Genomic DNA, 21,195 nt, shown 5'->3' on the forward strand with positions numbered 1-21,195 from the left:
CAACTAAAAGGTGTGCAGCAAAGACATAACAAGATACTGAGGAAACAAAGGGCAGAAACTAAAAGATGAATAAAGTTCAAGGAGGTAGACCAAGCTGCTTCAGCCTGAGATTTGGCTCATCCAGCTGGGGCAGCAGAGGTGGAACTGACCTTTGGGCAGCTCTGCAAGCTGAAGGACCAGAGGCCAAGGTATTTTTGTACAGAATGGATGCTCACTAGGTATTTCTGAGTAAATGGACAGCATGATTTGAGCTTTGTTCTTTTTGGAGGTAGATATTATAAATGATCATATAAATCATGATCTACCTTTAGACTGAAATAGAATTAAATGGAAGAGATCATACACAGGAAAGAATAGGCCCACTTGTAATATTAGTTAATGCTAGAAATGTAATATAAACCTTGAAATAGAAGAGACTTAAGCAAAATTCTTTTTCCCCCCCAAAATTAAAACTTTTTGTTGTGAAAATTTGTTGTGAAAAGATATAAAGAAGTAGAGATAATAGCATAATTAAGCCCCATGTGCCCCTTACTCTGCATTAGCAGTCATCAACCTGTGGCCATCCTGAACCTGTCCATCTTATTTGGAAGCAGTTTTCTAGCACAATAGGATTTCACAAGTAAATATTTCAGATTACAGTTGGTTTTCGTTATTCACAGTGGTTATGTTCTGTAAAGTACTGCACACAATGAATTAGTGAATATTGAATCTCTGCTCCTAGAGGACACGTAGGGTTAGGTTTCTGCGAGCCTTCTCAGCACAACATTTTCCTAAACCAGTCAATACATAATCCTGTTCAATGTGTGTTTCTCTTTAAACACAATATATTGCTGATTTCTTACCTTTGAGCTCGCGGTCAACAGCACTTTGACTCACGTCTAAACAAGGTTTATTTAACACACATATTTCCTCCACAAAGGCACATCACAGCTTAGAACAGGAGACAGCACTTGAGCACTGCACTAGGGGTCATTGTAAACAATGAAATCACCAGCACAAAAACTCAAGAAGGGGACACTAAGTAAACCATGAAAGGGACACTTGTTACAGACAGCTGAGACAAGAAGTCAGAGCACTGCTTTGTTTGAGATGAGCTGGAATATGTATGTTTGTCAACTCAAATGTTCTACCACTCTGCATGCACATGCCTGCAAGTGACCATAAATGGCTGCAAAGTATTGATTTTGGAGTTAGAAATAAATTTTAGAACATAGGTAAATTCACAAACACAGAATCTGCAAATAAGGAAAATTGACTCCATTTTTTGAAAGACTTTTTAAAAACACAGCCACTACGCAGCATCATATTTTTAAAGCTAATCATAATTCTTTAACATCATTCAATGTCCATTCAATATTCAATTTCCAAAATATCCCATAATTTAAAAAATTTTTTTTTGTTCAAATCAGCATTTAAACAAGATCTGTATGTTACATAAAATGTCTTTTAATTTCTCTTGATCTACAGGCTCCCCAGCTGTGATGTTTCCCTTTATTTGCTAGAGATTGTGTTTGCTAGAGAAACTCGAGAGTTTTTTTTTTAATTTTTATTATTGGTTGTTCAAAACATTACATAGTTCTTGACATATCATATTTCATACATTTGATTCAAGTGGGTTATGAACTCCCATTTTTACCCCGTATACAGATTGCAGAATCACATCAGTTACACATCCACTGTTTTACATACTGCCATACTAGTGTCTGATGTGTTCTGCTGCCTTTCCTAGAGTTTTATTTCTCTCTCTCTCTCTCTCTCTCTCTCTCTATCTATCTATCTATCTATCTATCTATCTATCTATCTTTTATTTTTTGGTTCAAGGGATTTAACTCAGGGGTACTCAAATCACTTAGCCAACACCCCTAGCCCTATTTTGTGTTTTATTTAGAGTCAGGGTTTCACTGAGTTGCTCTGTGCCTTGCTTTTGCTGAGGCTGGCTTTGAACTTGAGATCCTTCTGCCTCAGCCTCCCTAGCTGCTGGGATTATAGGCATGCACCAACATGCCTGGCCCTATAGAGTTTCTTATAGTTGAGATTTTGATGGTTACATCTGCATGCTTTCAAATATATACTGGTATTGTAGTGGTGCTCTTCCTCCACCAATGCATCTTAATTAAGCTTCTTCAGAGACCCTCACCATAATTGCTCTTATTAACAGAACATCAATAAAGATTTCTGCAAAAGAGCTCAGTGTAGTTAGAACTTTCTATTTCCTGTTCCTCTGTCTTGCAAAAGCTAAGTTTAACTGCGGCCTTGATGATGTTATTCCTGCTTTTGTGGTAAAATGTGTAAACCTCTGACTGTTCTAAAAAACAAGACAAAAAGCACTTTCTGAGAACTCAAAGAAAAAAATTAATTTTATGTAGAATCCAGCAAAAATGTGAACCTCCAATCCCACACCCACCTCTGGGTGTAAAGTTCAAAGAATTTCTAGGCTCCTGGTCTGGAGAGCGTTAGGCAATAGCCCCTCTGGACCCTGCAGCCAATAAACCTGCTTCCTGCTAATTCCTCAGGTGCCAGCCTCAGCTGACCTACATCAGTGTCTCACCTGAACTTCCCGCAAATTAGCACAGTCAGATTCACTTCATGATTATGGCAAGACCACTTCATAAGGTTGATTGTTTCTCTTTATTTACCAATTTTGAAAATAATGAACTGTTTTCTTTGCATTGTCCACACGTGAAAAATGAAGTTTTATCTTTGGGGTTAGGAGATATGAGTTATAGTGAACTCAAGGTTTAAAAAGAATAATATGCTTTGTAATACCTCTTTTAAAAGTATATATATTTTTTTACTTTTTATGTTTTTACCAGGGCATTATAGTCACACATAATAGTGGGGTTCATTTTGACATCCACGTATGCATGTAACATAATTTGCTCCACTTCAATATGTCTCCCTTTCCTCTTCCTCCTCCCTGGTCTCCTTCCTCTACTCTACTGGTCTTCCCTCTAGTTATCTATTTTTTTATTGGTGCATTAAAATTATACATAAAAATGGAATTCACTGTGATACATTCATATGTGCACATAATTTGGTTAATCTTATTCTGAAGTTCCTTCCCTTTTCCATCCTTCCTCCCTCCCTATTATACACCTTCCTTTTCTCCACTGTTCACCCTTCTGTTTTCATTTGGTCCCCCTTTTTTATTCCTTATTTCTCTCTAGCTTCCACGAATGAGAGAAAGCATTCAACTTTTGACTTTCTGAGTCTGGTTTATTTCACTTAGCATAATGTTTTCCAGTTCTGTCCATTTACTAGTAAATAACATAATTGCCTTCTTCTTTATAGCTGAGTAAAATTCAATTATGTAGATATACCACGTTTTCTTTATACATTTGTCTGTTAATAGGCTTCTAGGCCTGACTTGGCTATTGTGAATTGTAATTCTTATTCTTATTAAGTTTCAAATACTTCCCCTCTGCAGCCAGTGAGCTTCTCTTCATGGTAGCTCTTGAGTCTTTGTGACACTACCTTAGTCTGTCTTTCTGGTGTAAGAAGATCTTACAGATTTCACTGTGAGCATTTCTTTATCCAGACATGACATTAGATTTTTTTTTTCTAAAATTAAGGGTAGATCAAGGAGAATGGTTTTAAAATATCACAATCTAAGTCATGGTCATATTCATTGCTACTGGGTTGGTTTTTTTAAGAAGACTACTTAAAGAGAAATTGTGTGGTTCTTATTTTTCTTTTTTAAAAAAAGGGATATGACTCAAGTAGTAGTGCACTTGCCTGGCATGCATGAGGCACTGGGTTCGATCCTCAGCACCACATAAAAATAAAATAAAGATATTGTGTCCACTTAAAGCTAAAAAATAAATAAGAGAGAATTCTATGTGCTTGTGTGTTTGATCCACTTCTTCCCTCAATAGATTAATGACCACATACTCTATATGCTATTCTCTGCATGGCTCCTCCTCCCCGTATAGTATATATTGAAGATCACTTCAGAAGTAATGTATAGAAATCTCTTCATTCCTTTTTACAGATGCCCTATGTTTCATCATGTGGGTGTATCATAGCTTATTCTTCACATCCCCAGTTGATAGACATTTTGGTTTGTTAGAATCTTTTCCTATTATTATTACAATCATTTAATTTATTGCTTCATATGTGTTTCTTTCTTTCTTTCTTTTTTTGCTATAATATCTTTGTAATAGACCTCTAGAAAAGTGATTTCAAGTTCAGAAGGTAAATGGCAATTTTGTTAGAAATTGACAAATTCCTCTCTGTAGGTTAGTACTATTTTACAAGCCCAGCAGCAGACTATGCATATGCCTGTTGGCCCACATCCTTACCTATCTTTGTGGTCTTTTTCTTTGCAAATCTGATAGATGAGACATGCTACATAATTATAGTTTTAGTTTGAATTTCTCTTGTGTCTAACATTGAGCATATCTTCTCTTCATGTGCTTAATGTAATTTTTCAATTTTTACCTATAAAGTTACTCAAGCACTCTCTAAATTAATTCTTTCCTACCCTTTGGATTTTAAGTCATATGGAGGTTTTTCCTACTCTCAGGTTATAGAAAAGTTGCCCATTTTTTCTTTTAGAACTTATGTTATTTCTTTTTTCAGGTGATTCTCTGATCCATTTGGAATTTATCCTGGTATATAGAGTGAGAAAGGGCTTCATTTTTATCTTTTTCATATGTTTAGTTATCTTGAAACCATTTACTGAAAAGTCCATCTTTTCCCTACTAATTTAAGATGTAACATTCACTGTGTACTAAATTGCCAAGTGCAGCTTTTAGGTGGTTTATTGAAACTATTCTGGCGATCACAGGTCAGGATGAAAAGGTAAAATTTGGTAGGTAAGAGAATTATACTGATTTTTGAACCTTGAAAAATAGTTTCTTAGAGGACTTTTGATATGTAAGATTTATCTGAAATTTGTCTGTAAAAGTGTATCATGCATTTGTAACGTAAGTTTTCAGTAAATTCATTCTCTCCCTTTTTCCCCCTAGCACCATGTATGTGTTTGGTGGTTTCAACAGTCTCCTCCTCAGTGACATCCTGGTATTCACCTTGGAACAGTGTGAAGCACACCAGGGTGAAGCTGCTTGTGTGGCAGCAGGACCTGGTGTCCGCTGTGTGTGGGACACAGGGTTGTCTCAGTGCATCTCCTGGGAGCTGGCAACTGAAGAACAAGCCGAAAAGTTAAAATCAGAATGCTTTCCCCAAACAAGTGAGTTTTTCCTCTACTTAGAATTTAATTAGAAATCTCATTTGATCAGAATTATGAAGACACTTAGTATTTGTACACTTCTTATGTTCACCTTATTATCCATACTAGTTTAGTAATAACTTGTGCAAAGCCTTTCTGGGTGTTTGAATATTGGTTTGTAAACATCTTTACATATGTCATGTAGCTCCTAGAAGCTGTCTGTGAATGATAGGGACACAACCTTCTTGGCATGCCATAGGCTTTATCCACCAGCTCCAAGACTTGACTGTAGTTGGTCCAAGGCAGTGCTATCCAATGGAACTTGTTTTGATAATGGAAATATTGCATACATGCCCTGTTCTAGTCTGGTAGCTGCTTAGCCACATGGGAATCTCAGACACTGGAAAGGTGGCTAGTATGCCTGAGGAGCTGAATTTTTATTTAACTCCTGGCTACCATATTGGATTGTGGAGGTATGACATTAAGGATGAGATTAGGAAGGCCAACCTAGAAAAGCCTATTGTAGATAGAGGAGTTGCCATCCTCACCAACTATTTTCTTGCTCTTTTAGTTGGATACAGCAGTGAGAACAAGACAGAGAATTGAGGATGAACGATGATCCCCACTTCTAGAAGCTCTCCTCATGTTTTCTAAGCTGTTTTCTTCTTGCCCTTTGTCTGCTTAGCTTCTTGCCCTTTTGTTCTGACATATAGCACAGAACAACAGTGAAGAAATGTGTGAGAAAGTCCTTTCTAAATAAGAAGGATATCTCTGCAAAATATTTGTTCACATCAGTTAAATATGTTGACTGAATTCCATGGCTAGCAGGATGGGTGTTGCCGTTATTGTGACCATTAAGATGGAGAGAGGCGGCTTTTATTCTCCTGGGATGCTCCAAATTAATCTGTGCAGCAACATAAATCCTTAGTAAGAACATCCAGGCAACCAAGTTCATTGATGGAGAACAGAATGACCAGAACACTGTGGGATTAGTCATTGTCTCCTAAAAAGGATAAAATCAGTGCAACAGTTATTTTTTAACCAAATTTTTAAATGTTCAAATTAAATGTGCAAGTGTACATGGGAAATAATGTTGAATTATCTTAGATGATTCAGTATGAGCCCATTTCTTGTCATCTCATGTGCAGTATCAACTCCTTGTTTCACTCCATGCGCAGTCCGGCTGCAGCAAAATAACTGGGGGTGACAAGCAACTTGTGTAGATTAATACAGCTGGAGTGGGAGCCGTTTATTGTAGGACAGGAGGGGTATATATACATTCCACACAGCTTATCTTAATTAACATAAACTAGATACAGCAGTCAACCAATAAGGAATCTCCACACTTAATGGCTCGCTGGCGTTACTTCACAAACCACTCCCTCTGGCAAAATGCCAGGCGCCATCTTGACTTGTTTACAGACCCTAACAACTCCACTCTGTGCAGAGGTGGTCATACCCCTTTGATGATGACAAGAGAAGGAAGAGCAACCTAAGGGGTATACTGCTGGGGCCTTTAAGAAGGTGGGCCATGGACCCTCCCATTTACTCTTTTTTTTTTAAGTATTTTTTTAGTTGTAGATGGACACAACACCTTTATTTATTTACTTATTTATATTTTTTATGTGGTACTGAGGATCAAACCCAGTGCCTCACACATGCTAGGCAAGTGCTCTACCACTGAGCCACCACCCCAATGCCCCTCCATTTACACTTTTTGGGTTTCACCATGTGCGGTGTCTAAGAGGTGATTCAGCAGATGAGGCAGCATGGTGGTGCAGCTTCTCTTTTCTGGGGTCAAGAGGAAGTGCACCAGGTCTGCAGTCACCCCAGGGTTCTGCAGCTTGCATTGTTGAAATCAATGCAGCATGACTCAGCTCACACTTCCCTTGGGGTCCAGGCACTGTCTGCTGCCTGTGCTCAAAATGAGCTTTGGTGTTTGTAACTGGAGGAATGGATTGGTCTCCTTTGTAACTTTCTTTGGCTCCTGGGCAGTTTCTGGTGTTTATTCTATTCTAGTTGGTTTTTCTTAGGAAAAAAATATTCAAATGCCCAGATCTTATTTCCATTCTTAGACTTGTTAAATGAACTTACTTTTGCTTTTTACTTCCTGTTTGATCTTTTTAAGTGAAAAACAGTGTTTCTTCAGATTGTCTCAAGTCTTATTTGTTTGTTTGTTTGTTTTGGGAGTTACTAAGGATTGAACTCAGGTGCACTTGACTGCTGAGCTACATCTCCAGCCCTATTTTGTATTTTATTTAGAGATAGGGTCTCACCAAGTTGCCTAGTGCCTCACTTTTGCTGAGGCTGGCTTTGAAATCTTGATCCTTCTGTCTCAGCCTCCCAAGACTCTGGGGTTACAGACATATGCCACTCTGCCTGGCTCTAAGTCCTGTTTAACCAGAACATCCAAATACATTTTCCTTCCAGTTTCACACTTTATTTTCTTTTCCAGACATTGTTAGGGTTTTTTTTTTTTAAATTTTAACCCATTTCAGATTGTGCTTAGTAGAAGCCGTTACAGTTGATGTTTCTTCTCTTCCTAGCCCTTGACCATGACAGATGTGACCAGCACACGGATTGTTACAACTGCACGGCCAACACCAATGACTGCCACTGGTGCAATGACCATTGTGTCCCTATTCATCTCAGCTGCATGGAAGACCAGGTCAGGGGTCATCTCTTAAGGATTTCAGAGGATAAAAATATCCTAATTGTGTTTAGGTGTAGGTTGAATATATGGCATATATAATGGCCCATATTGGTTTGTTTTCAATATTTTTTCTTTTATTAATACATTATAATTATACATAATAGTTGGGCTGGATTTTTTTTTAATGAGATGTAGATTTGGATTTTTGTATTAGATCAGGTTTTCTTTTAGGAAAGGATGCTGAATACATCCTGATTCAAGGGTCTCGCTAGCCCCGGGAATTTGTGTGTGGTGATTTAAAAGAAGGTAGGACTGTGGTCTGGGGACTGGTGTCCCTGGGTGTGGCTATGTTGAAGTACTCGATCCTTAGTCTGAGGCTTGTGACAATGAGCTCACTCAATCTGTGTAAGTTCTTGGGAGAAGGTTTGGGCTTCAGGCAGGTGTGTTGTGGGTCCATATTGAATTGGGGAATTGGTAGGCTTTGCAAATTCTCCTTTTTTTTTATGTTATATCTTGGTTCAGCATAATTTCGGTGCTCCCTGTGAATGGTTTTAAAAATTTAGGTTACACTAAGACCAAAGAAGATAAGATGACCCAGCCTTTATACTTTGTCAGTCTATTGCTGTTTATAAGCAAACTTTAGATTGTAGGGGGCATTTGAAAAGCAGTGTGTTCCACAGCCCCATTTTACCAATGAGCAATTTGAGGGATGCTGTTTAAAAGAGTAGACTGCTTCCTTGCCAGTTAAAGGCATTTTCTTGAGCAGAACATTCTACTACAGTGTTTCTACCACAGAGCTGTTCATCTGCATTTTATTTATCTCTTTATTTGAAGTTTGCATCCTCAATTAGATTTAGTCTTTACAACTATTGGTCACCACCATGAGTTATCTCTATGAATATGTTCTACTTTGAATATGTTCTACTTTCTAGATTTCCATTTCTACATATGAGAACTGCCTCAAGGATAACCCTAAGTACAGTTGTGTCAAGAAGACCAGCTGTAGGAGCTGTGACCTGGACCAGAAGTGCCAGTGGGATCCCCAGAATCAAGAGTGCATCTCCCTGCCTGGTAAACCTTGCTAGGCACCTGGGGAATGGGTCCAGAACTTTGTCTGCTCCCTGAATCTTATGCAGACTCGGTTGTAACCTAACAGCGAGGAGGGGCCTATTCTATCAATTCATCCCTATCACCAATGTTTTGTGTTTTTTTTTAAAGAGAGAGAGAGAGAATTTTAATATTTATTTTTTAGTTATTGGTGGACACAACATCTTTGTTTGTATGTGGTGCTGAGGATCGAACCCAGGCCGCATACATGCCAGGCAAGCACGCTACCGCTTGAGCCATATCTCCAGCCCCAGTGTTTTGTTTCTGTTTTTTAAACTAAAATTCAAGTCTTCAGTATACACTCTGACTGTTCTTAACATAAAGTCTAGCATCATCTGCTCCTCTGGAGAATGAAATGATTCTGGGTTCATGTCAGTGAATCTGCCCCTTCCCTTGACACCCACCTGGCTGTGATAACAGGGACTAGAATTCTGTAGTCTCAGCTGCCAGACTTCTGGGCACTGTATGGAAGAGTGTTACTGAACATGGGGATTTGGTTGTTGGCACCTCTTGAGGGGCTTCTCTGAGCAGAGGGAGAGGTAGATTTCTGTGTTAGCAGCAACTCTGAGGTGACTGCCAGTCCTGAGTACCTGGTTTATGGCATCCTGAGGTTTAAGGTGATGACTTTGGGGTGGCCAGCCTACTGAACCCCTGATATATTTACTCCAACCAGATGTCCAGGAAGGGGGAGTTTTGTGGCACTGTGTAACAGCTGAGGCATGAGTAGGCCACTTGAGCTGGACCAGGGCCCTTTTGAGTGTCCTTTGGAGTAATGCAGTTCAGCTTGCAGAATGGGCTTCTTGTTTGTTTACTCTTGTTCTGAGTCTCAGACATTCATGAATAGCAAAACCCCTGGGATCTTTCCAAAAGGCATGTTCTGGTACAGGCCTGGGTGGGGCCCTAGAGTCTTCATTTTAACTTGTACATGATGATATGAAAACAGTGCAGCATTTGAAGACTTTAGATTTATTCATTCCCAACTCATTTCCCTGTTTGCTGTTCTGTACTCCACCTTTCCATTGTTATATTCATCTGTCTGCTCTCCGCTCAGGAGTTAGTCTTTCTAATTGTTCTTCTAAAAGATCTGCCACCAAGTATTGATACTAAATGAGTTTTCCTCCAAGTGACTGGAGAGTTGACTTCAGAATAAACTTCATGAGACCCAGTAGATAGGACTGACAAACTTATCTCTTGCATTCTGTGTCTGGAAGTGAATAATGTGTCTCTTGCCCTTGCCACATTCTTAATGAAGCACCTAGAATTCAAATCACAAGGATCATTTAGGTGTTCAGGAACTTGAACTAGGTATATAGTAGTTTTGTGTAATTTCTAAAGCTGTTTTTTTTTTCTCTCCCCCTTTGTTAAAGAAAATATCTGTGGCGTTGGCTGGCATTTGGTTGGAAACTCGTGTTTGAAAATTACTACTGCCAAGGAGAATTATGACAATGCTAAGCTGTACTGTAGGAACCACAATGCCTTCTTGGCTTCCCTTACAACCCAGAAGAAAGTGGAATTTGTCCTTAAGCAGCTGCAAATAATGCAGCCATCACAAAGCATGGTGAGTGAATCCTCAGAACCTAAGTGTCTCTTACCCACCTTTCTGCTGAGGGCATGACCACAGCTGGTGCATGGAAGGCTGTGGGTGAGGACGTGCTGGGAAGAGGAGGAAGGCCAGGATGCATGGCGTAGTAGATGTGGCATTAAAGGAAGGTCAATCTCTTCCTTTAATGGTTTTTACCTGACCTTGAAACTTTTAATACTTCATACATTTTCATAAGTCATATTTATTATAACATGAAAAGTAATATGTAAGATGATCAGTGACATGTGTGTGTTTGTGCACATAGTCTGGTGACATCACTAGATAATTCCATACCTATTTTATCTCTAGATTCTGCTGGAGTAGAGAGCAATGGGATCACAGCTAATTAGGTGTCATATTTAGACACTTATGTCCTTTAGATTTAAGGTATTATTTTAGTGCATGTTGTCACCACCACTAAGACATTTATATCTGTTTGGGTCTTTCTAGACCTGGACGCCCAACAAAAGAGGGCATCTTCTTTTTTTTAATTGGTTGTTCACAACATTACAAAGCTCTTGACATATCATATTTCATACATTAGATTGAAGTGGGTTATGAACTCCCAATTTTTACCCCAAATGCAAATTGCAGAATCACATCGGTTACACATCCACAATTTTACATAATGCCCTATTAGTAACTGTTGTATTCTGCTACAGAGGACATCTTTTTATGAAGGGTTTCTGAGCTCAGAAAGGCTCACATTTTCTTCACTGGTAGAGTCAGCTCTGCCCATCATGCTGGGATTTCAACTGGTGACTCTCAAGTCCACCTCTGTGGGAGACTACGTGGGTAGAAAGGTTCCACTATCCCAGCTGGCCACAGATGTACCTCTGTTCCCTCTCCCCTCTTCTTCAAGTGCTTTATCCCTAACAGGTTCTGGGTGGTACTTTTCAAAAACAGAACCCCACACTCTTATGAAAAGGCTAACAGATAAAACAACTAGTGTAATGTGTTCCCCATAGGTTAAACTCCAGATGTGGCCCAGTCTGTAGAGCCCAGTTGTATATGAAAAAAGCAAGATAGGTAACGAGAGGGAAAGAACAAATGCTTAAAAGACATAACAAGTTACGTAAGAATGTTTATCTTTTATTTATGTATTTATTATTAATTTTTTAAAAATAAAAGATGGAAGAATGCAAAAAAAAAAAAGAAAAAAGCAAGATAGGGTAGAGGCTGTCTGGTAGAGCTGGGAAGAGGTAACTCTGAAGGTGGGAAGGAGTGGATGGAAAGGGAAGAAGGACGGGCTCCCTGTGCGTTGGTACCCTCTCATACAAGGCACAGAGTTTGAGGGAATAGCTCACTGAGTGAGCTGCAAATTAGCTTGTGTGGCTGGGGCAGGTTGGATGGGAGAAAGATGCTGTAGCTGGGCTTCAAGAAGGGCCCACAGCCAAATCAGAGATACCTTGTCCACAATGCTAATGGCCCTGCATTTTATCAGGAAAGCAAAAAGACATTATGAAAAGACTTATAAAGTGTATCTGCTAAAATTATGTTTCTTTTTTAAAAACACACATTTAAAAGAAATTTAGAAAATACTAATAAAAGAGTAAGAAAACAAATAATGTTTGTTAATACCACTAAAAACTCTTTTGGAATGTATTTATTTATTTCAGGTCTTTTAATAAGTATATATATTTTTCCTCTCAAAAATGAAAATACATTTTATATTTTGTTTTTTTCAACTGCAAAAATTAAGAATACCTTTAATTTCTGGGTTCAAAATTATATTTAATTTAAAAAAATTTTAAAGCACAATGGCAAGGAAATTTTAGGAGAATAGGAGACAAAAACCATCCTAGGTGTTCACTGCTCTTTTATTCTTTATAAAATCCAGTACCAAATGAAGCAATAGATTTAAAAAGGCAGTAAACACTGTCTGATCTGGGGATAGACAGAGGATTATGATTCATCCTTTCAAAATAAGGAAATACTGTCATTTGCAACCACACAGATGGATGTGGAGGATCTTACACTGAGCAAAATAAGCTAGTCCCAGAGAGATAAATACAACATGACCCTGCTTATATGTAGAATCTAAAAAAGTCTAATTCACAGAAGCAAAGAGCACAATGGTGGTTTCCAGGCCTTGAGAAGTGGGGTGAGAAATGGGAACATGGTGATCAAAATGTCCAAAGCCTTTTTTTTTTTTACATAAGATGAATAAATTCTAGAGATCTAATATATGCTATGGTGATAATAGTTAAGTATCATATACTTAATATTTGTTCAGGACATAGATGTTACATGTTCTCACCACATACACATACATATGGTCCTGCAATAGTAAATATGAGAGGTGATGGATGTCAGTTAGTTGATAGTGGCAACCATCACACAATGCTTAGCTTCTGATCTGAGGATATACATATAACCAATATTTTATAAATGTTGGGGAAATGATTTCATGTGTGAATGGGCATTTAAACCCAGTGTGGGGTGATGACCATTTCTTCATAGCATTTGTCACAGAGTGTAGAAATTTTGGAACTTGATTATCACTTTGGATATAGATCTCTGTGAAAATTTTGATACCTCTCGTCTCTAAGCTTTGTGTTTGTCCTTTGTAAAATGGCCCATATTAGAAGTGGTGATCTATACCAATGCCTGAGTTTAGGGTATAAGGAGGCTTTCCTGTACCTGTGGGTGTATCTAACTTAATGGGTTTTATCAAGTAGCCTGTTTGGTCAAGATATTGGTTGTTTTCATAATTGTGTCTGTTTTGCCCTCAGTCTAAGCTCACCTTAACCCCATGGGTTGGCCTTCGGAAGATCAACATGACCCATTGGTTCTGGGAAGATATGACTCCATTTACAAATAGTTTACTACAGTGGATGCCATCTGAGCCCAGTGATGCTGGGTTCTGTGGAGTCTTGTCAGAACCCACTGTTCGGGGATTAAAGGCTGCAACCTGCATCAACCCCCTCAATGGCAGCATCTGTGAACGGCCTGGTAAGGACACTGGTGATAGGTGCTCCAGGGAGTTTGAGAAAGAAAGTATAGGAGTCATAGTTAGGTATCATTTTTATTTTAATGTATTTACTTTTTATTTTTAAATGATACTGGAGGTTGAACCCAGAGGCACTTTACCACTGAACTGCATCCTCAGCCCTTTCTATTTTTTATTTTAAAGCAGGGTCTCACTCCCTTTTTTAGGTCTTGCTAAGGTGCTGTAGCTGGCCTTGAACTCGAAATCCTCCTACTCAGCCTCCTGAGTTCTTGGATTACAGGCAGGTGCTACCACACCTAACATATTTTAAATTTTTTATTGCGCATTATAATGATGCATAATAGTGGGATTCATTGTGCACATTCTATTCATACATGCACATAATTTACTCAATCTCCTTCCTTTTAGTAACTTCCTTTTCCAACTCCCAATCTATTTGCTCCTTCTATTATTTTTTATTAGTGAATTATCATATGTAAGTGGGATTCATTGTGGTATGTTTGTGCTTAGACATGATATAATGTCTTTTTTCATTCTTCCCTACATAGTTAATATTGAGATGTGCGAAATTGTTGTGAAGATAGATGGAGAATTGATTTCAGGCATATTTCAAGTAAAACCCAGAATTTTAAAAGCAGAAGGAAATAGTCTGTGGCTTTGACCAGTTTGAGCCATAAACAAAACCAAAAATAAATAACTTTATTTGAAAATCTAATTCTCTAATTAACATGGAGATTGTTTGGTTTCTTGACCACAAAAAGTGTTGAGAATTGCCCCCAAGGGCAGATTTCTTAGTGGTGGCAGAAAAATGCTGTGGAAGAAAACAAAGGAAAATAAAAACAAAAAAATGAGAAAAGCAGGAACATCACTGCAGGACAGTAATCAGGAAGCCAGTGTCGCAGGGAGGAAAAATGATGAGTTTTGTGACAGGAGACAGAAGCCAGTCCAAAGGGTTTGAGAGCTGTGGCTGAGTACTGAATGGTCGAATGTTTCAAATAGTTTCTTAATTTGCATGTCTCTGGGGGCTAAGTCTAAGCTCCCTTAGCTGCAGGCACAGGGGCAGCCTCAGTGGCACATAGAAGAGTTCAAAACTAGCTTTTCCTTTCTGCATGGGGGCTCCCATGAAATAACTGCAATACTTAATGATTTGGGGATGTAAATCATATACTGTAAGATGTTTGAGGGATACAGAAGTGTAGAAGATAATTTGTAGTATTGTAGGAATCACCTTAAAACAAGATTTCTAAACTTTGTAGGGGAGCTTTTCAACCTTTTTTGAATTCTAAATGCTTTGATGAATTTAGTGCATGTAGAGGTCCCACTTATCCTCAAAATTATAAACACAGAACTTTACAAATTCAGATGGATTGTAAAACTCCTAAAGTTCACCCAGGGTCCCCTATATTCTTCTTTTTTAAAAAAATATATTTCTGGTGCATTATAATTGTACATAATTATGCAACTTACTGTTACATATTTGCATATGTACATGATATAATGATATAATTTTATTTTCCCCAATTCCCTCCCATCCTTTCTTCTTCTGGTCCCTTTCTTCCACTCTACTGATCTCCTTTTGATTTTCATGAAGTCCCTCCCACCGACACACACATTGTTTTCATTTTTACTCTCTATCTTCCACATATGAGAGAAAACATTTGACCCTAGACTTTCTGAGTTTGGCTTATTTCACTTAACATAATGTTCTCAACTTCGTTCATTTTCCTTCAAATGTCATCATCCATTCATTATGGTGCAATAAAACTTCATTGTGTATGTTTCTATGTATTTTCTTTATCCATTCTTTCATTGATGGAAAGGTCCCCTATATTCTAAAAGGTTTCAGATCCTACATTTGTTGAAAGATTTTCTTATTCCTTCTTTTTTTTCCTCAGTGCCCTTTGAATAGAAAGTCCCTTTCTTCCCTGCGTGTGTAAATTACCTTGACCAAACAGTACATGATGAATCCAGTGTTTTCTGTTTTCTCCATGTCATGTAGTGCCTGAATTGAGTTCATGGCACACTATTGGGTCACAACCCACACTTGAAAAGTCTCTGATCTTAGTGAAGTTCTTCAATGTCCCTCTTGGGTTTAATTCCCAGCAAACCACAGTGCCAAGAAATGCCGGACGCCGTGTGCCTTGCGGACTGCGTGTGGGGAGTGCACCAGCAGCAGCTCTGAGTGCATGTGGTGCAGCAACATGAAGCAGTGTGTGGACTCCAATGCCTACGTGGCCTCCTTCCCTTTTGGCCAGTGTATGGAGTGGTATACCATGAGTAGCTGCCCTCGTGAGTGCAAAAGGGAATTCTGGCACTCTTGAGTGCCTGGCATGTGGTGACAATTGTGTTGACAACTGTGGCATGGGGCAGTGTTCATAATCTTTGAACATTTTATGGGCTAGTTGGATTTGACCTTCTTCTCAAGTCATCTAGTCCTGCATGATGAGAACCTGCATACAGAATTGCACAGTGATACATGTAAATAAGTCAAGTAAATCTAGGATAGATCACAGAATATAGAAATTAACTCTTCAACTTCAGGGTTATATTATTCAATCTGTGTAATGTCTCTGCCTCCTACTTTCCTAATTTATAAAATAATTGCTCTCTGGTAGAGGCCCTCTGAGGTTCCTTTTGCCTCCACCGTCCTGGGATTAAGAGAGGAAAGAGGGACCCCTCTGATGTGTTGGGCAAATTATTGAGCTCTTTAAATTCATTATCTCACTTAAAATGGTCACTCTAGAGGAGTAATTTGGATTTAAGTTAGTCTGTTAAAGAAAAGGTTATTTAAAGATAATAAATTTAGTTCTACCTGATAGTGAATTGTTTACTGTTTCTTCTTTTAATAGCTGAAGATTGTTCAAGTTATTATACCTGCAGTCATTGCTTGGAGCAGCCAGGCTGTGGCTGGTGTACTGATCCCAGCAACACTGGGAAAGGGAAATGCATGGAGGGATCCTACAAAGGACCAGTGAAGATGCCTCCACAGGCCTCTGCTGGAACTGCCTATCCACAGCCCCTTCTGAATTCCAGCATGTGTCTAGAGGACAGCAGATACAACTGGTCTTTCATTCACTGTCCAGGTAAGATGCCTGCATATCCAAAATCAATTTACTCATTACCTGTTTACAAAGAATACAAACTTGAAAGCTACACCATTCATATAAATTTCTTTTAAGTAAAAAATATCAGTAGCATCATTTTAGGAGAAAAGAGTTTCATTTAAAAAATATTTTTAAAATTTTTTTTAGTTGTAGTTGGACACAATACTTTTATTTTATTTATTTATTTTTATGTGATGCTGAGGATCGAACCCAGTGCCTTGCATGTGCTAGGTGAGTGCTCTACCACTAAGCCACAATCCCAGACCTAAAAAATATTTTGAATGTGAACAAAAATATTGAGAACTTCACATGAGTTATTTTACAAACTTTTCTCATAAGATAATATATTCTTTACAAAAAAATGTTACAGATATACATGAAATAAAAAAGTAGAGTTTCTCATTTTCTCTCCAATTCTTTATAAACAATTCAATATAGATATTTCCAGACATATTATTTTATATATTTTATTTATTTATTTTATTGTTGGTCGTTCAAAACATTACATAGTTCTTAATACATCATATTTCACAGTTTGATTCAAGTGGGTTATGAACTCCCAATTTTACCCCGTATAAAGATTGCTGAATCACATCAGTTACCCTTCCATTGATTTACATATTGCCATTCTAGTGTCTGATGTATTCTGCTGTCTATCATATTCTCTACTATCTCCCCTCCCCTCCCCTCCCCTCCTCTCCCCTTTTATCTCTCTACCCCCTCTACTGTAAATCATTTCTTCCACTTGTATTATCTTGTCTTACCCCTCCTTTCCTCTTACATGTAATTTTGTATAACCCTGAGGATCACCTTCCATTTCCATGTGATTTCCCTTCTCACTCCCTTTCCCTCCCACCTCTCATCCCTGTTTAATGTTAATCTTCTTCACAAGCTCTTCGTCCCTACCCTGTCCTTGGTTACTCCCCTTATATCAAAGGAGTCATTTGGCATTTGTTGTTTAAAGAATGGCTAGCTTCACTTAGCATAATCTGCTCTAATGCCATCCATTTCCCTCCAAATTCTATGATTTTGTCATTTTTTAATGCAGAGTAATACTCAATTGTGTATAAATGCCACATTTTTTTTTATCCATTCATCTATTGAAGGGCATCTAGGTTGGTTCCACAATCTTGCTATCGTGAATTGTGCTGCTATGAACATCGATGTAGCAGTGTCCCTGTAGCATGCTCTTTTAAGGTCTTTAGGGAATAGACAGAGAAGGGGAATAGCTGGGTCAAATGGTGGTTCCATTCCCAGCTTTCCAAGAAATCTCCATACTGCTTTCCAAATTGGCTGCACCAATTTGCAGTTCCACCAACAATGAACAAGTGTACCCTTTTCCCCGCATCCTCTCCAGCACTTGCTGTTGTTGGACTTCATGATGGCTGACAATCTTACTGGAGTGAGATTGTATCTTAGGGTGGTTTTGATTTGCATTTCTCTGACTGCTAGAGATGGTGAGCATTTTTTCATGTACTTATTGATTGATTGTATGTCCTCCTCTGAGAAGTGTCTGTTCAGGTCCTTGGCCCATTTATTGATTGGGTTATTTGTTATCTTATTGCCTAATTTTTTGAGAGTTCTTTGTATACTCTGGATATTAGGGCTCTATCTGAAGTGTGTGGAGTAAGATTTGTTCCCAGGATGTAGGCTCCCTGTTTATCTCTCTTATTGTTTCTTTTGCTGAGAAAAAACTTTTTAGTTTGAGTAAGTCCCACTTGTTGATTCTAGTTGTTAACTCTTGCATTATGGGTGTCCTATTGAGGAATTTGGAGCCCGACCCCACAGTATGTAGATCATAGCCAACTTTTTCTTCTATCAGATGCCATGTCTCTGATTTAATATCAAGCTCCTTGATCCATTTTGAGTTAACTTTTGTGCATGGCGAGAGAAAGGGATTCAGATTCATTTTGATGCAAATGGATTTCCAGTTTTCCCAGCACCATTTGTTGAAGATGCTATCCTTCCTCCATTGCATGCTTTTAGCCCCTTTATCAAATATAAGAAAGTTGTAGTTTTGTGGATTGGTTACTGTGTCCTCTATTCTGTACCATTGGTCCATCCGCCTGTTTTGGTACCAGTACCATGCTGTTTTTGTTACTATTGCTCTGTAGTATAGTTTGAAGTCTGGTATCGCTATACCACCTGATTCACACTTCCTGCTTAGCATTGTTTTTGCTATTCTGGGTCTTTTATTATTCCATATGAATTTCATGATTGTTTTATCTATTTCTACAAGAAATGCTGTTGGGATTTTGATTGGCATTGCATTGAACTTATAGAGAACTTTTGGTAATATCGCCATTTTGATGATGTTAATTCTGCCTATCCATGAACAGGGTATATTTTTCCATCTTCTAAGATCTTCTTCTATTTCTCTCTTTAGGGTTCTGTAGTTTTCATTGTATAAGTCTTTCACCTCTTTTGTTAGGTTGATTCCCAAGTATTTTATTTTTTGGGGGGATATTGTGAATAGAGTAGTTGTCCTCATTTCCGTTTCAGAGGATTTGTCGCTGATATACAGGAATGCATTTGATTTATGCGTGTTGATCTTATATCCTGCCACTTTGCTGAATTCATTTATTAGCTCTAATAGTTTCTTTGTAGACCCTTTTGGGTCTGCTAGGTATAGAATCATGTCTTCTGCAAATAGTGATAATTTAAGTTCTTCTTTTCCTATTTTTATGCCTTTAATTTCTTTCGTCTGTCTAATTGCTCTGGCCAGTGTTTCGAGGACTATGTTGAACAGAAGTGGTGATAGAGGGCATCCCTGTCTTGTACCAGATCTTAGAGGGAATGCCTTCAATTTTTCTCCATTCAGAATGATGCTGGCCTGTGGCTTATCATAGATTGCTTTTACAGTGTTGAGGTATGATCCTGTTATCCCTAATTTTTCTAGAGTTTTGAACATAAAGGGATGCTGTACTTTGTTGAATGCTTTTTCTGCATCTATCGAGATGATCATATGTTTCTTATTTTTAAGTCTATTGATGTGGTGAATAACATTTATTGATTTCTGTATATTAAACCAGCCTTGCATCCCAGGGATGAATCCTACTTGATCATGGTGTATAATTTTTTTTTATATGTTTTTGAATCCGATTCACCAGAATTTTGTTGAGGATTTTTGCATCTAGGTTCATTAGAGATATTGGTCTGTAGTTTTCTTTCTTTGAAGTGTCTTTGTCTGGTTTAGGCATCAGAGTGATGTTGGCCTCGTAGAATGAATTTGGAAGTTCTCCCTCTTTTTCTATTTCCTGAAATAGCTTGAAAAGTATTGGTGTTATTTCCTCTTTAAAGGTTTTGTAAAACTCTGCTGTATACCAATCCGGTCCTGGGCTTTTCTTAGTTGGTAGTCTTTTGATGGTTTCTTCTATTTCCTCTATTGTTATTGGTCTGTTTAGGTTGTCTATATCCTCCTGACTCAATCTGGGCAGATCATAAGACTTAAGAAATTTATCTATGCCTTCACTATCTTCTATTTTATTGGAGTATAAGGATTCAAAATAATTTCTGATTATCTTCTGTATTTCTGAAGTGTCTGTTGTGATATTGCCTTTTTCATCCCGTATGCTAGTAATTTGGGTTCTCTCTCTTCTTCTCTTCGTTAGCATGGCTAAGGGTCTGTCGATTTTATTTATTTTTTCAAAGAACCAACTTTTAGTTTTGTCAATTTTTTCAATTGTTTCTTTTGTTTTGATTTCACTAATTTCAGCTCTGATTTTAATTATTTCTTGCCTTCTACTTCTTTTTCTGTTGTTTTGCTCTTCTTTTTCTAGGATTTTGAGATGAAGTATGAGATCATTTATTTGTTGGTTTTTTCTTTTTTTAAGGAATGAACTCCAAGCAATGAATTTTCCTCTTAGAACTGCTTTCAATGTGTCCCATAGATTCCGATATGTTGTGTCTGTGTTTTCATTTAACTCTAAGAAGTTTTTAATTTCCTCTTTGATGTCTTCTAAAACCCATTGATCATTCAGTAACCTATTGTTCATTCTCCAAGTGATGCATGATTTTTCCTTCCTTCTTTTATCATTGATTTTCAGTTTCATTCCATTATGATCAGATAAGATGCATGGTATTATCTCTACTCCTTTATATTGTCTAAGAGTTGCCCTGTGACATAATATATGATCTATTTTTGAGAAGGTTCCATGTGCTGCTGAGAAAAAAGTGTAACTATTTGATGTTGGGTGGTATAGTCTATATATGTCAATTAAGTCTAGGTTGTTAATTGTGTTATTGAGTTCTATAGTTTCCTTATTTAACTTTTGTTTGGAAGATCTGTCCAGTGGTGAGAGAGGTATGTTGAAGTCTCCCATGATTATTGTATGGTGGTCTATTAGACTCTTGAACTTGAGAAGAGTTTGCTTGATGAACATAGCTGCACCATTATTTGGGGCATATATATTTATGATTGTTATGTCTTGTTGGTGTATGGTTCCCTTGAGCAGTATGAAGTGTCTTTCTTTATCCCTTTTGATTAACTTTGGCTTGAAATCTATTTTATTTGATATGAGTATGCACACTCCTGCTTGTTTCCGAAGTCCATATGAGTGGTATGATTTTTCCCAACCTTTCACCTTCAGTCTATGTATATCTTTTCCTATCAGATGCATCTCCTGT

At 37.9% G+C, this 21,195-nt stretch overlaps 1 protein-coding gene across 2 annotated transcripts in view; it reads left to right on the forward strand.

Annotated features, from left to right (window-relative positions):
- Positions 1 to 21,195, forward strand: part of LOC101970137 (attractin-like) — a 99,270-nt gene that overhangs the window by 41,131 nt on the left and 36,944 nt on the right. For both annotated transcript variants that reach the window (XM_078051494.1, XM_021723262.3), the window contains exons 12-18: positions 4,971 to 5,191; positions 7,717 to 7,838; positions 8,756 to 8,894; positions 10,298 to 10,488; positions 13,248 to 13,467; positions 15,569 to 15,754; positions 16,315 to 16,548. In XM_078051494.1, coding sequence (XP_077907620.1) covers positions 4,971 to 5,191; positions 7,717 to 7,838; positions 8,756 to 8,894; positions 10,298 to 10,488; positions 13,248 to 13,467; positions 15,569 to 15,754; positions 16,315 to 16,548 — 1,313 coding nt within the window. The remainder of the gene's footprint in view (positions 1 to 4,970; positions 5,192 to 7,716; positions 7,839 to 8,755; positions 8,895 to 10,297; positions 10,489 to 13,247; positions 13,468 to 15,568; positions 15,755 to 16,314; positions 16,549 to 21,195) is intronic.

Source organism: Ictidomys tridecemlineatus, chromosome 5 (assembly GCF_052094955.1).
Source record: "Ictidomys tridecemlineatus isolate mIctTri1 chromosome 5, mIctTri1.hap1, whole genome shotgun sequence".
Taxonomy (NCBI): domain Eukaryota; kingdom Metazoa; phylum Chordata; class Mammalia; order Rodentia; family Sciuridae; genus Ictidomys; species Ictidomys tridecemlineatus.